Consider the following 14,629-nt stretch of genomic DNA (forward strand, 5'->3'; position numbering starts at 1 on the left):
TGATGTTTTGATCACGTCTAGTGAATTGATGTTTTGATCACGTCTAGTGAATTGATGTTTTGATCACGTCTAATGAATTGATGTTTTGATCACGTCTAGTGAATTGATGTTTTGATCACGTCTAGTGAATTGATGTTTTGTCTGTCTGTCCTTTGTTACCGGTAGACATGCCTCTGACCTCCTCTCGGCCCTCCAAGGAGGTTGCCCCCCAGCCTCTGCAATCCCACTCCAGGGAGCGTCCAGTGACCCTCCCCAGCACCCCCCGGCGCGTTCTGCCGAGCGTCCCCCCCCAACACAGCCCCACATCCCCCCAGGCCCGGGACAGCAGTGGTCACAACACAGCCACCACGCCCAGGGGCCTCAAGTCCCGCTACTCCTACATGAGCCCTACCACCAGCTCCATGGCCAAGATGTCCCGCTCCGCGTCCATGGGAGACAGCCTGAACGTGGCCGAGGAGGAGCCCGGCACTGAGTCCATGGAGTCACGGAGGGGGTCTGGATTTGACACCTCCAGAAGTCTGAGTAAACCATGTACACCCGTGGCTGCAGCCTCCTCCCCCTCGTCGTTGGGTCTAACCACGCCCCATGCTGCTGTTATCCCCACCCTCAACGCCAGTCCGCCCAGCAACTCCTCCCACAGCCCCGCCTCCAAGAGCCTGCAGGCCAAGCTGACGTACAGTGGCCGTCCCCAGCTCAACATGGACATCCCCAAGCCCCTCCCAGACAAGCCCTCCCTGGCGGTCTTCACTCCCATATCTCCCTCCAACGATAATCCCGCCTCCAGATCCCCAGGCAGCTCGTTACCTCAACAGGGCCAGACTCAACCGGCGCTCTCCAACAAAGTCCAACTGGTGACTGCTCAGGCCCCCTCCCCTGGAGGCCCTGAGGCGGAGCAGGGTGGCCTCACCACAGAGCTGCGTCCTGAGGCCCCCGGGGCAGATAATACACTAGAACAGCCACGGTGGGAGCAGAGCCAGGGCCTGAGCCAGGAGGAAAGGCCCACCACGGAGGTGTCTGTACAGGGCTGTCCTGTCTATTTGCTGTCGTCCCTAGGGTCTGGCCAGGACCGCACAGGTTTGCTCCAGCGCTCTCCCTCCTTCATCCTGTCGTCTCTGCGTCTGGGCCTGCCCCTGGCTGGCACCAAGCTCTTATTTACTCCTGGTGCTGTGTGGCCCGTTATCTCAGCCTCCACTCCCATGTACGCTTCACCTTCACCCTGTCCTCCGTCACTAAACCACTTTCTCCTGAAGGGTGAGGCATGCTCTCTCTGTCCATCCCTGTCTTTCCTTTTCTGTCAAGTCTACGTCTCTCTCAGTTTCCCCTTTCCATTCACATTTTTCCATTAATATTGTTCCATTCACATTGTTCCATTAACATTGTGGAGTCACACTTTTCCATCTTATGTGCTCTTGTGGATTAATCCAGCTGTTTGAAAAGGTTTACAAAACCTGCCTAGACGTTGTTTGTTTGACAGTAGATTAGGGCTGCAACAACTAATATAAGATAATGTTGATAATGCAAATAGTTTGCTACAAATGTCATTATTGATTAGCTGGGTTCACCTCATATGGAGATGAACTAACATAAAATCCATAGAAAGATGGAGGACACTGCCTAGTCTAACCTTGTCTTAATCAAATGTATGTTCATTGAACTCCGTTTGGCATCAAGGCCGCAAGCAACGTTTTTAAGTGAAAACTTAAAAGCAAAATGCATCCCCAGTCAACCTCAGTTTATTGAATTATAGGGATGTTGTCTGTGCAGGCTATATTTTAGCTATTTCGTTCTGTTATAAGACTCTCAGCAATATGTTAGTTTTGTTTTCCTCCTTACTGCAGTTCTAGGTGAATTCCAAGACGTTAAAGCATAGTAGTGGTATTTTAGAAAACTATTTTGCAATGTTTCCTTCATTATTCATAATTTTAGTTTGGCGGTTTAGAATAGCAAATTTCAAACTTGAGAGTAAATTAGCTTTTTAAAACATTTGTTGCTAATGGACTTCATAAATCCTTTTCAATGTGTTTTATTACTTCTATCAAGTTGTTTTAAAGAAAACATTGTGCAAGATGATGAAAAACACCCATTTAAAATGTTAGAAATAAAACACATGCATTTCTGATTAATCAATTAATCTCAATATTAATCGACAGATCAGTTGCAAAACTACAATAGATTAACATAGCTAGTGAAGTAGGTCAAAGCTTTGTGACGGACATAGAGCTCCGGAAAAAATTAAGAGACCACTGCACCTTTTTCTTTACTTTCTAAAAAAAGTTGAAAAGGAAGGTTTTGAGTGAGGAACAGAAGCATTCAATTGTCTCTTAATTTTTTCCAGAGCTGTATATGGTATAGCATGGGTAGTTTAAGCATTGTGGTTCTCAATGTGAATTTCCTATATTTACTAATGTCATCTCAGAACCAAGATGTCTTCTACTACCTGTACTGACATACTCACTATGGGTTGTCCACGGAATATCTTTGCTTTGTCTTACTGTCGTGCTTTTGACATGACTCGTTTCTCATGCTCTAGACAGGTGGAAGTAATGGTTTAGGCAGCGTGAGCATGACCATGTATATCTCCTTCCTCTTTTAGATGGATCTCTGAATATGGAGTCATGCAGAGTGGTGGCCAGCGAACTACAGAGCACTTTCAGAAAAGCCTCGCAGTTTTACAGGATGGTGAGTCCCTCATTCCCCCAGCATGTGTTCCCTGAACGGATCGGTTTATCATTGTGTACCGTTTTATAGACGATGATCAGATTGACTGACGCAGATGTGACATGTGGATGTCAATGTTTTGTCCTGGGATCTTTTCTTTTTTAAGTGTTAAATGTAGAGTGCACATCAAGACGTTCCTACATTTCCATACACTGTGTATTTTGACCTAATGTTGATCCTGTCTTCCACAGGTAAACCGTGTGCCTTTAGACTCTAGTCAGGAGCACCATGAGATGGCCCGGGTCCTGTCTGAGGCCTTTGAGGTGGTGAGGTCCGAGCTGGGCTCTCTGCCCCAGAGCACACCCCCGTCCCCCTCAGGAGGACCAGCAGCAGGAGGCCCCCTCTGTGCGCTGGGATGCCCACCTCTAGGACCAGGAACAGGGGAGTCAGGCTCAGGGGAGGAGAGGACTCTGGCTCTGCTGGAGCAGTACTCCGAGCTCCTCCTCAAAGCTGTGGAGAAGAGGCTGGACAATAAGCAGCACTTCTAGACACTTGCCAGGGGAACTAAATCTACCTTTATCCCCATTCTTTACGATTGAACCAATCTACCCTCTTGCAAATGTAGGATGTTAAGCCATTGAGCAAGGATATCTTCTGACCTGATATATCAGTGGAGCTACAACAGTACTTTTTTGTTTTTTTAAACCTAGTTTTTTTTTTTTTTTTTAAGTTGAGCAGATTAAAATATTCTTTAGGGATGCCTATATATATTTATTTTTAAGGACACTTATCTCCCTCTACTTATAAGTTGTCTCCTCTCTCCCTCTCTGCTGATAGGTTGTCTCCTCTCTCCCTCTCTGCTGATAGGTTGTCTCCCCTCTCCCTCTTTGCTGATAGGTTGTCTCCTCTCTCCCTCTCTGCTGATAGGTTGTCCGCTCTCTCCCTGTGAGATCTATATAAGCCTAGGTAGAGGAGAGGTTGTGAGAGTTTGCACACAGCACAATGGCTCAATGTAGAAGGGCAGCATTGAACACTAACAGACAGACAGCCCAGTCCGATACTGCACCGAGGCTCCTCAGGATGACCCACGCCTCGGCGTTCATTCAGTGTGGCTGAGCTGCACTTAGATACTGTCATTCACCACCCTACCTCTCGAATGTAAATGTCTGCTCTCTACAGTACCCACCAGACACTTGCACTCTCACAACCACTTCTATTTACCCATATTGCCAAATACTGTAGTTTGCTTAAATGAAGTTGGTGTTGTTGTCGTTATTATTATGATTCTAATGTGTAAGTTATGGGTGGATGTGCCCTTCGTTGCATCTCTACATGAAGGAAATGGAACTGCTGAGTTGGAGCTTGATGCTGGCCATCATTTCTGGTAGGGGCAGCAGCACCTATTGGACAGTTGGAGGGAGTTGTTGTTCAATACCATTCGTGAACAACAAGGTTGCAACAGCTACGAGGGACCGAAACCAAGGATAAGGCAATCTCCTCAACACTACAGGAGGAACGCGGGACTCCTCCGCCTCATAAAAGACAAGATTATTTGATATGGTTGTGTTTCAGTGGGTGATTAGATTTTCTACACAGTGTTTTGCAAGGCAATGTCTGTGTGTGATGTTTGGGAAGCGAGGTTGTATTTATTATGTGGTAAAAGGTTTGTGTTACAAAGGGCAGCGTTGGCCCCTTTTGAGTTGTACAGGTTGTTTTCTATATTGACAGGTGTTATTACGCTTGGTAGCAGAGATAGGTCATCAGTAGGGACCAATATTGTAAAATAAGACTTGAAGATCTGTCAACTGAGAGGCTCCTCGTTCATGAACTTTGATGGATGTTTTTTATAAAACGTGTGAATTGTAATCCCAGTAAATGTTTTGTATTCCAAATTGATGTTCAGTGTGAATAATACAAATGTCTCAAGGAAATGGGTGCCTTAATTCAAAACCAGCTTTTTTATGGTTATACATTTTTTGGGTATTTACCAAAATGATACTGAATTGTAATCAAAATACGACTACTGAAACTGAGCCACTGCTCTGGGTATTAGGTGTTCTTCTGACACTGAAGAGAGGCATCACATCCTAGGATTGGGTTTAATGAGGGTCGGAGCCCAGAACATATCACAACTCATGCATCTTGCAAACCAGGCAGAAAAATTATTTGCCATCTAAGACATTTTCAACATTCGTTATTTCTTGACGGGCTGTGGGGATTTCTTCCTGGCACTATTCTAGCCCAATGATGATGCAAAGCACTTTCATTCCTATCAAAACTATCATAGGTCAAATTGTTTTCTTTTTATTAACTTAGGGTCCAAACAGCTGTAACTAGTTATCCGTGTCAAAGACCCACGGCCTAATTACTGCGTTCCACTGCAGATATGGTGATCGTTGCTGCAGACAATGCCAAGCACTGCCCTCTGTTCCATCCCTCCCTTCACGCCACATATCTTTGGGCAGGACGCTCTGTGCTGTTTTTGCACACTACTTAATACACTAGCAGTCTCAAGACAGTGTTTAGGTACATGAGTAGTACTGGGGATTTTCACACTTATCATTGTTATTAACTTTCCCTCGTTGGTAGAAACAGTCTGATCAGGTACCAGTGTTCTTCCATCCTCTCAAAATGCCATTACTTTTATATACATGACTAGATGAATGTGCATGGACAACAACAGGTTGCATGGACAGACTGCAAAGATGTTCTATAGAATAAGAATCGATTATATTCTGCAGGCTGCGTAGCCTGGAGGTTTTATAAAGACATATGTTTGTGCCCCCGTGGAGAATCTGCTGCTGTAATGCACGACTATTTATGCATGAAGGGGGATGAGGTATGGAGGTTGACTGACTGCATGGTTGTACAATTCTAGGCTTACTTAACTTGTTTTTCCACTGAGTTGTACCCATACCTGACCTGTATGCTGATGTCTTGTCTTAAACTGCAGATGGACCATCATTTTTCTCTTTAATGAAATGATTACCTTTCAGACGGAGCTGTTTTCTGTTTTGCATCAACCTCAGTTCAGTGTTTTCTACCCTTAGTGTTTTGACTGTATTCCATCTGAACTTCTCTTTCTGCCGGAGAATAAAACCATATTTATTATGCTCAGCTTGGTTTTTCACATGGATTACTTTATTTACAGACTGTAGGAGACATCCTACTCCATTCTATACAACGTGTCATTAGAGACCTAGCCTAACAGTCAACAGAACGTGATGTCACAGCGGCCCCACGGATCCGGCTAGCGACTCCACCAGCTGGAAGTAGTTGTATTTGATGTCATAATCCATATCGTACCAGAAATTCACTGAGGACGAACAACAAAAAGGTTTAATAAGTTACATTATCCTTTTGAAGAGAGCTTCAATAGCCCTAATTACTAACCCCCCTTTTTCCATTTTTACATGTAAGTTATCTAGCCTGCATTGTAAGTGCCACATAGACTGAACAACAATACAAAACACAACATGGTTCATCAAATCCATTGATTACCACCTAATAAATGTATTTTAATTCACTGACTTCCTGTAACCGTAAATGTTGCATGTTGGGTTCGTTCTTGCTCAGTGTAGTTGTAGTACCTGCGATGCAACCGTGAGACTGGCGAACATGGTGGAACCAGAGTGAGGGCAGGTACAGCGTCTCCCCGGCCTTGACAGTAACATGCAGGGGGCGTGCCAGGCGGTAGTCAGGGTAACGCACCAAGTCCGGCTTTAAGGGGTCCAGCGGTATCCATGGTACCTGCGAAGTGGGGAATTCATGTTTCACTGATGCATAACACGCCTGGAAAAGGTTCTCACACCGTGACTATAGAACACCGGTTCTCACTTTGTCTGAGCCTGCCTCATCGATCACGTCAAAGTCTCCATCCTCTCTCTGTCTGTAAACCGCAGGCTGGTAGTCCTCTAAGAACAAAACAAACACAGACACTAAGTGGTCTTATACTTAGAACACATGAAGTTGATGCAATTTATGGTCTCCAGTATCGCACACGGATGTAACTGCCAAAATAGAAACTAAAAGAAGGGACATGAAGTCAACTGAAAGCTCAGGGTCGTGTGTAGGAATGCCGGAGAGGTGGGCTACCATGGCTGATGAGATTTCAGGATAGATTTGAAGTATAGGTCAAATATTGAAAACTTCTGCACTTGCTGACCTTTACAGTGGGGAGAAAAAGTATTTGATAACCTGCAAAATCGGCAGTGTTTCCTACTTACAAAGCATGTAGAGGTCTGTAATTTTTATCATAGGTACACCTCAACTGTGAGAGACGGAATCTAAAAGACCTGTTAGTTTTTCTTTAAGAAGCCCTCCTGTTCTCCACTCATTACCTGTATTAACTGCAGCTGTTTGAACTTGTTACCTGTATAAAAGACACCTGTCCACACACTCAATCAAACAAACAGACTCCAACCTCTCCACAATGGCCAAGACCAGATAGCTGTGTAAGGACATCAGGGATAGAATTTTAGACCTGCACAAGGCTGGGAAGGCAACAACTGCTGGCGCAATTATTAGAAAATGGAAGAAGTTCAAGATGATGGTCAATCTCCCTCGGTCTGGGGCTCCATGCAAGATCTCACCTCGTGGGGCATCAATGATCATGAGGAAGGTGAGGGATCAGCCCAGAACTACATGGCAGGACCTGGTCAATGACCTGAAGAGAGCTGGGACCACAGTCTCAAAGAAAACCATTCGTAACACACTACGCCGTCATGGATTAAAATCCTGCAGCGCACATCTCTCACAGTTGAAGTGTACCTATGATAAAAATGACAGACTTCTACATGCTTTGTAAGTGGGAAAACCTGCAAAATCGGCAGTGTATCAAATACTTGCTCTCCCCACTGTACATCTCCTAGCTATCTCAGTCACCAGACTGAATGAATTGAACACTTATGAGAGACAGCGGAGCAACACCGTTAGGTACGTGCAAATCATGCCATGGCACATTAAAGCTGCATCAGTGGTTCATGTTGACCCAACGGGCTACAGGATACACTGACTTCACTATGCGCGGTTACATGTGCAGGCATTTAAAAGTATGTATCAGAACGGTGGGAGTTTCATACGGTAAGGAATGAAGGGTCGGTCAGTTGGAGGGAGGAGGATGAAATGCTTTTCCCCAGAGATTACACAGTACAGGTTCTCATAGTGGTCTTTATGCACTGGAAAACAAACACACTGATTTAAGTTATGAAAACACAGTATTCTGGGTCACAAGTAGCTTTTGCAAAACAGCCATGCAAATGTAGATATGATATGAATAACACCTACTTGATGTGACTGCACTAGCCTCTCCCAACCAGAAATTCACTGCATCTGGTAACTTCCCTGGGAAAATGAAAAAATAAATACCGAACCCTGGAATGGGGCATTTTTTTCTTCAGCATTACAGTAGTTTTTATTACAATGCTTTCCTAAATAATCAATCAAATTTATTTATAAAGCCCTTTTCACAAAGTGCCTTACAGAGACACCCGGCCTTAAACCCCAAGGAGCAAACAACAGTAGTGTTGGATTTCAGTGGCTAGGAAAAACTCCCTAAGAAGGCCGAATTTTAAGAAGAAACCTAGAGAGGACCCAGGCTCAGAGGGGTGACCAGTCCTCTTCTGGCTGTGCCGGGTGAGATATTAAGAGTCCAATTGGAATAATACATTTCTCTGGGCTAAATCCAGAGTCTATTTGATTCTAGACTAGGTCAGAAGTATGACCAGATGGATAAGGACAGGGACAGCAACGGGCCCCTCAAACCAAGTACTCCGCAGGTGTGGACCAGGACCTCATCTCCTCCTAAAATATAAAACTGGAGGAGACTGAGAAAAGTTAGAAGTGCATTCCTCATATCCCCCCAGCACAATAATATAGCAGCGTAACACCTTGAAATTGAGACGGGGGAGTCCAGCGACACTGCGGGGGGTCCAGCGACACCCATAAATAACCCTATGTTCCATTGAGGCTTTAAACACACTACTTATGGTCAAAGCATTCTTGAGGACACACAGCGTCCCAAACAGAAAACGATTTCATATATAGTACAATCATCTTGTAAGTATTGGAATCTAATGGGAATAGGTACAAGCCCTCTAATGGGAATTTGGGACAAGCCCTTATTCTTGAGTATGTAATGTGTAGACTAACCAAGAGCTTCACTCATCCATGGGACATGAGGCTCCACATCTCCAGTCAACTCTGGTAGCTCCTCAGTTAGGTTTGAACACTGTTTCTGGATGTAAAACACTCCCCTGCTTGCCACTTTCCCCTCCACAATGTCCAGCAATGAGGAGAAGGTCATCTGTCGCTCCTCGGGCATCACAAACCTGTCGCGGTTCACTGCATCTGCATAGCCGTTTGGGGTCACAGCCACACTGATGACCTTTGAACCTACCACTTCCCTAAAGTCAAATTAAGAAAAGTGGAGATTAATTTTGTCTACAGTGCATGCACACAGACACTAACCCAAACTCCCTCCTACCTGAGATAGGAAGGATTCCATTTGGTCAAGGCTGGCCAATGATTGAAAGCATTCCGGATGATGCAGGGTTTATTTGGGCCAATCCATTCCCGGTAGAACTCAAGTGGGGAAGGGACCTGCTCGAGATATGGCACTGTTTTATTAAGATAGAGCTCTGGAAAAAAAAAGAAGAAAGACCACCAAGAAAATATAACTATTGCAAGGTGCTGAGTTTTAAACGTCACTTTTATTTAAGAGACTGTTAACCTACCACGTGCCTCTAGAGGGAAGTTTCTCAAACACTTTTTCACTGCATCTATATTCTCTGCCATTACATTTGCAAGTTGAAGAAAATGTTCATATTTTACGGCGATAACCCACAATAATAATTCAATATTAGCACTCTGACACTTCAACAACTGCCGATGAACATTATTCATAGAAAAAGTAGATGTAATATCAATAATTGTCAAAAAGAATTACAAACACTATATTCGTATTTACGCCTCTCGGTCTCCATATTTGTTTTGTTTGACGCACATGCGTCGTATACTTCTTCTACAAGACGATAGCTGCAGCTCGACTCCAGTTATCTCCCTCTTCTGGTGGAATACTTGAAGATTATTATTTATTTATTTTCATGTAAAGGTGCATAAAAATCGTGTGAGTCTTTAAACGTAAGTATTCATTCATTCATTGGTGATGTACAAAATTCTTATTAAAATATTTAGGGCACACTGTACTTTGGCTTAGTTATCAGAAACAAACTATTCCCGCAGGGCTTTGTCATCACTCATATGGCATTCACACCTGAAGCCTATTTAGCTTCTGTCAATGAAAGCCAACAAGGATCCAAGTGGTGACTGGAAGTGTATTCCGGCTCTGGTCCTGCATTATCAGTCATGGATGAAGGTTCAGCATTGGAGCGTTATTTTGATGAGCCAATTGAAACTACACAAGTAAGTGGCCTCAATGCACTGTGGTTCTGAATTTCAGAGTGAAAGCATTATGAAAGACCTCCGTGGTGCTAAAATAGCATGCAGTTTATATGACTGCTCTGAAATAGTTTTTCAACAACTAAGCTAAAAATATCAACAAAGGTAATGGTCAAAGTTATGGAAACCTGTTTTTTAGAACCTTCAATCGCCTTTCTGTAATGAAGGCACATCCTTTTTCAATAAAATAAAGTATGAGTTAGAGATGGCATTGAGAGGGATCTTTGATCACCCCAACATAAAGAATACTTTCAGATCCTTTGTCTGCACTTATGGATTTCCATCTTCAATTCAAACCACATGTTTTCTATGTGTTCAGCATTACGGACTGAGAAAGCCATTGCAATGACTGTCTTGGAAGGTTGATGTACTATAGTGGCCTTCATCACTGAAGGCTTATGGTCTTCATCGATGGGTGCTGATAACTGTCTAGTGGCCTCAGGGTTGTTTGGGAGAACAAGTGTTTCAGACAGATACCTAAGTTGTCAGCCTGGAATCAGTGATGATCTGGTCTTTCCCAGTAAGATCACCTGGCCCTCTGTGTCCTAACAACTAGACCGGAAAATGGAATGATGTGTGTAGAACGATTAGACCCAGTTTAAATTCTCAGCTGTGACATTTATTTTATGTCTTTGAATGAGGGTGGTTCTAGTTAACAATGTGCTTCATCATCATGGACATACATTTTCCGCCCCAGCAAGTGACACAAGATAAGTCGAGAGTAAATCATCTAATTTCACTCTGTTCATTGGTTTTGCTTCTGTCTGCTGTGATTTATTTTGATTTATTAGGCTGATTCTGGCTTCCTGTTTGAAGGAGACCTGGGCTTGCAAGGCACCCCTCAGCTTCAGAACTCCTCATTCCTGTCCACCTTGAGCCAACCAGAGAAGGACATTGGGGAAGATTTAGATCTCAGCTTCCTCCCCGATGACCTGCCAGAAGAGTCCAGAGGAAATGCTGCTAACGTGACCCAAGACAGTGGCTTGTTTGATGCCGATAGGTCTGAGGACTTTGAGACTGACTCTAACAACGCCATGCCGGGGACCTCTACCTTCTGCCCCATGACCCCTATGACCCCCTTGGCCCCAGTGGCAGAGAGTTCTGGAATCATCCCCATTTTACAGTGTGTAATGTTAAGATCAACTGGGTTGTACTAATTAGTGCAACTTTAACCAATTCACCCGACAAGTATTATGCTGGGAAATACCATTGATGCTAACTATCTTTAGCATTTGTCCTCATGGCTTCTTCTGCCTGGGGGAGTTTTGTTAAGGGCTCACAATAGTTTGAATGTTAAAACCCATCGGGTGTGGTACAGTTTTGGAAATGAAGAATGTGTATCTCATATCAGCATGAAATCATGAAAAAGGAAATGTTGCTGTAAGCTTGGCCATTGTCTTGTATTACCAGACTATCAGAAATGGCTGTGAGCACTGAGCAGCAACAAGCCTACGCTCACTGCTTTTGATACCTATGCCCCTTGCTTGTGGGTAAATGAATTGTTACTGCCACACCTTGAAGGCCCACCACAAAACAATATTGAAATGTCTTTTTCTTGCTTAGTGTCCACCCAAATATATTCCCCTGAGAGAAATATTGAGATTGGCTTGCAAGCACAGTTTAGGCCCTTGCTCTGCTTACTTCTAAGCTCTTGTGTTGCTAAGCTAATATGGATCAGTGCTTGCCTGTGAGCCCTTGTTTGTTGTTTATGCACAGGAATATTGTATCCACAGTGAATCTGGCCTGCCCGCTGGACCTAAAATCCATCGCTCTTCAAGCCAGAAATGCTGAATACAACCCCAAGGTAATCAAGTACATCCAGGCCAGGGTATTCAGTTTAAGCCAAGGTGCAGGTGTGCTTTCCAGACTAGGTCTCTGAAAAAAAAAAAAATTGGTAATCATCAGATATTTTGTCTCTGCGATCATAATGCCATGATGTGAGCTTTGTACTCATTTCTTAGCGTTTTGCTGCTGTCATTATGAGAATACGGGAGCCTAGGACCACAGCGCTTATTTTCAGCTCTGGAAAGATGGTCTGCACGGGAGCTAAGAGGTTAGGTGATGATGTGATTGTGTTCAATACAAAGAAACCTTTAGTGAAATTAGGAACTTTTATCTGAAACTTTCTTTTTTACTTTGCAAATGATGTTAGTCTGTCTTTCCTAGATTTAGTTTTAGACATGAGGCATGTTCCTGGAATGCCACAAACCATACCACTACAGTTTTGTATTCCACTCTGACAGCGAGGACCAGTCGCGGCTAGCCGCCCGCAAGTATGCCCGAGTGGTGCAGAAGCTGGGCTTTCCCGCTAAATTCCTGGACTTCAAGATCCAGAACATGGTGGGGAGCTGTGACGTCTGCTTTCCCATCCGGCTGGAGGGTCTGGTGCTAACTCATCAGCAATTCAGCAGGTACATGTGTTGGCTGCACTCAGATTGTCCAACCTTTTATATAGGAAGTGTGCACTTTTTTTCATTTAACCTCTTTGTTAATAACTGTACCCTAGGGTGACTATTCAGAAATACTGAGTGGGTCAATAGCACCTCTTGATTGATAGCCAAACATCTTGTCAACGAGTAGCCAAAACGTGGTGCGCCTGCAGATTGCTGTAAGGTATCTTTACAATAAAATCTGCCCGTGCCACCACTAGGAGGTGCTGTTTTACTTTGTTTTATGTCTTTAAGGACTGATTGGTGTCAGATATCTGCTCCATATTTGGGGGCTACATGTGGCCAAGATGTTGGGCTATCCCTACAGGCGACTATTGACCCACTAGGTTTTCTGAATCGTCAACCCAGGGTACAGATAAACACTGTCACTTGCCCACAAGTCCATGGTGGAGTAAATGAATTAATTATCTTTTGCTTTATTTAGACAACAATTTAATGTTGACGCCCTTTAGTCTGAGATGCTTTGCATATTGTTGATTAAATACTAGTGTATTTTATTTAGTGTTTTTTCACAGAACAATCAATTATAATTCAGAATTGCAACACTTAATTTTCCTGCGTCTGACTGATGTCTTTTGGCCCTCTAGCTATGAGCCAGAGTTGTTTCCTGGGTTGATCTACCGCATGGTGAAACCACGTATTGTGTTACTGATCTTTGTGTCCGGAAAAGTGGTTCTTACCGGTATGTACGTTTCCAACTGGGGTGTGTTGAGCAGGACACATTCCAATAAAAATACCATGCACTGAGAAATTATAGACACCTTTGAAAAATATGATTTACTTAAAATATACACGATTGTTACTGTACTCCTAACATAAATACAAAGGTAAATTAACAGAAGACATCTGCAGTTAATGTTTTAAGTTAATGTTTCAAATGTTTTTTGTCTACAGACTAGCCGGTCAGTTTTCACTGATGTCTAGTCTCCTCATACTCACTTTCAACACTTAGAGTGCTATGCCCCCATCCTAAACCACCCTGGACTAGCAAATAGTATTCTAATAGTATTCTGCTCTTGTTGGGTAAGGGTAGTAGAGGAGACGTTGTGCCACTGCTTAAATTCACCCTTGTAAATGTTTGAGGCAGTATTCTTACCAGTTCCCCTGTAAATCATTATTTTATATAAATCACAAACAGGGCTGTTTGAGTTTTGTGGCCAATCAACAATTTGTGTGCTTTGCTAATATTACAATATGAAGGTGAATCTTTAATGTACGGTTATTTAGGTTTCACAATGTCCCTGAAATGGGGCTGTAATATGCACCTGCTGTACCTGGGAAAGTACACCAATTTCAGGGAAACTTTTTGGCTCAACATTGGAACTTAACAACCGGTGGGCAGAAATCAGAGTATACAGGACCAAAACTGAGGTGAAGTTGTTTATTGTGGTTCAACTCTCTTAGTTTTTTTTGGGAAATTGAAGCATTATTCTGTTTACCTTTTTGCTTCTCTCCTTTTACTGAGTCTACTGTTAAGGACTAAAATGCATTTTTTGCCTGCTGAACATGAACATGGTATATGTTCATTCTGCACAAAACATGTTTTAGTTGTTAACCAGTTTGCAAACAGAGTTTGTATTTGACACATTTGGGTAGTCCCTATTTCATATCCAATAGAAAATCTTATGAAAGACTCTGTTTTGACATTTGTTTGGCAAAATAACATGTGATTGGTCTCTTGTAAAATAAACTATAATGACCTGCTACCATTTCATTTTGTAGAATGTTGGACTTAGAGCCAGGCAAACTCATGATTTATTTTTATTTTAGGAGCAAAAGAACGTGGTGAAATCTATGAAGCCTTCGAGAACATTTACCCAATTCTGAAGGGATTCCGAAAGCAATAATTGAAAATGTGTCATGTGTGAAAGTATTTGATAAATGTCTTTATTTGTATATAAATATAAATGTGCCTTAATTGAGTGTTAACATTTATAGAAAGTGTGTAGATCCACTTCTAATGTACTTTTATAATTTTGTAATGAATAACTATTCGAATACTGGACCTTCTAAAAAATAAAGGAAAGTCTGCATGTAATAGATTGCTTCTGTCTTTAGCAGTG

At 43.0% G+C, this 14,629-nt stretch overlaps 3 protein-coding genes across 10 annotated transcripts in view; 2 read left to right on the forward strand and 1 right to left on the reverse strand.

Annotated features, from left to right (window-relative positions):
* Window positions 1-5,775, forward strand: part of mapkbp1 (mitogen-activated protein kinase binding protein 1) — a 46,301-nt gene extending 40,526 nt beyond the window's left edge. For 3 of the 4 annotated variants that reach the window (XM_034297343.1, XM_034297344.1, XM_010894814.4), the window contains 3 exons: window positions 166-1,251; window positions 2,594-2,679; window positions 2,910-5,775. In XM_034297343.1, the coding sequence (XP_034153234.1) occupies window positions 166-1,251; window positions 2,594-2,679; window positions 2,910-3,206 (1,469 nt within the window). In that variant the 3' untranslated portion in view covers window positions 3,207-5,775. The remainder of the gene's footprint in view (window positions 1-165; window positions 1,252-2,593; window positions 2,680-2,909) is intronic. The other variant, XM_034297345.1, reaches the window with a different exon arrangement.
* A 2-nt stretch (window positions 5,776-5,777) lies between these two features.
* Window positions 5,778-9,653, reverse strand: jmjd7 (jumonji domain containing 7). Of its 2 annotated transcripts, none has more exons than XM_010894812.4 (8): window positions 9,393-9,653; window positions 9,143-9,296; window positions 8,809-9,062; window positions 7,945-8,001; window positions 7,740-7,835; window positions 6,496-6,572; window positions 6,249-6,408; window positions 5,778-5,974 (listed from the first exon to the last, which is right to left on the reverse strand). In XM_010894812.4, exons 1-8 carry the CDS (start codon window positions 9,559-9,561, stop codon window positions 5,886-5,888), a joined length of 1,056 nt encoding a protein of 351 aa, XP_010893114.1. In that variant the 5' UTR covers window positions 9,562-9,653; the 3' UTR covers window positions 5,778-5,885. The 2 variants fall into 2 exon arrangements, with proteins under 2 accessions (XP_010893114.1, XP_034153237.1); XM_034297346.1 differs by having other exon boundaries at window positions 9,143-9,258; window positions 9,393-9,475.
* A 54-nt stretch (window positions 9,654-9,707) lies between these two features.
* On the forward strand, window positions 9,708-14,602 carry tbpl2 (TATA box binding protein like 2). Of its 4 annotated transcripts, none has more exons than XM_010894810.3 (9): window positions 9,708-9,798; window positions 9,901-10,080; window positions 10,908-11,239; window positions 11,833-11,920; window positions 12,078-12,169; window positions 12,360-12,527; window positions 13,154-13,248; window positions 13,794-13,937; window positions 14,337-14,423. In XM_010894810.3, exons 2-8 carry the CDS (start codon window positions 10,024-10,026, stop codon window positions 13,892-13,894), a joined length of 933 nt encoding a protein of 310 aa, XP_010893112.1. In that variant the 5' UTR covers window positions 9,708-9,798; window positions 9,901-10,023; the 3' UTR covers window positions 13,895-13,937; window positions 14,337-14,423. The 4 variants fall into 4 exon arrangements, with proteins under 4 accessions (XP_010893112.1, XP_019909836.1, XP_019909837.1 ...); XM_020054277.2 differs by having other exon boundaries at window positions 9,947-10,080; XM_020054276.2 differs by having other exon boundaries at window positions 9,729-9,798; window positions 9,938-10,080.
* Window positions 14,603-14,629: the final 27 nt, after the last annotated feature.

Source organism: Esox lucius, chromosome 15, assembly GCF_011004845.1.
Source record: "Esox lucius isolate fEsoLuc1 chromosome 15, fEsoLuc1.pri, whole genome shotgun sequence".
Lineage (NCBI taxonomy): Eukaryota > Metazoa > Chordata > Actinopteri > Esociformes > Esocidae > Esox > Esox lucius.

What these genes read in the sequence shown, in the direction of transcription:
- jmjd7 (XM_010894812.4), bottom strand. Translation starts at nt 9,561, where the DNA reads ATGAATAATGTTCATCGGCAGTTGTTGAAGTGTCAGAGTGCTAATATT. An exon ending in TGGAATCCTTCCTATCTCAG is followed by an intron (nt 9,063 to 9,142) that starts GTAGGAGGGAGT and finishes ATTTGACTTTAG; the next exon opens with GGAAGTGGTAGGTTCAAAGG. An exon ending in GGCTAGTGCAGTCACATCAA is followed by an intron (nt 7,836 to 7,944) that starts GTAGGTGTTATT and finishes TTTGTTTTCCAG; the next exon opens with TGCATAAAGACCACTATGAG.
- tbpl2 (XM_010894810.3), top strand. Translation starts at nt 10,024, where the DNA reads ATGGATGAAGGTTCAGCATTGGAGCGTTATTTTGATGAGCCAATTGAA. An exon ending in ACTCATCAGCAATTCAGCAG is followed by an intron (nt 12,528 to 13,153) that starts GTACATGTGTTG and finishes TTGGCCCTCTAG; the next exon opens with CTATGAGCCAGAGTTGTTTC. An exon ending in CGGAAAAGTGGTTCTTACCG is followed by an intron (nt 13,249 to 13,793) that starts GTATGTACGTTT and finishes ACGGTTATTTAG; the next exon opens with GTTTCACAATGTCCCTGAAA.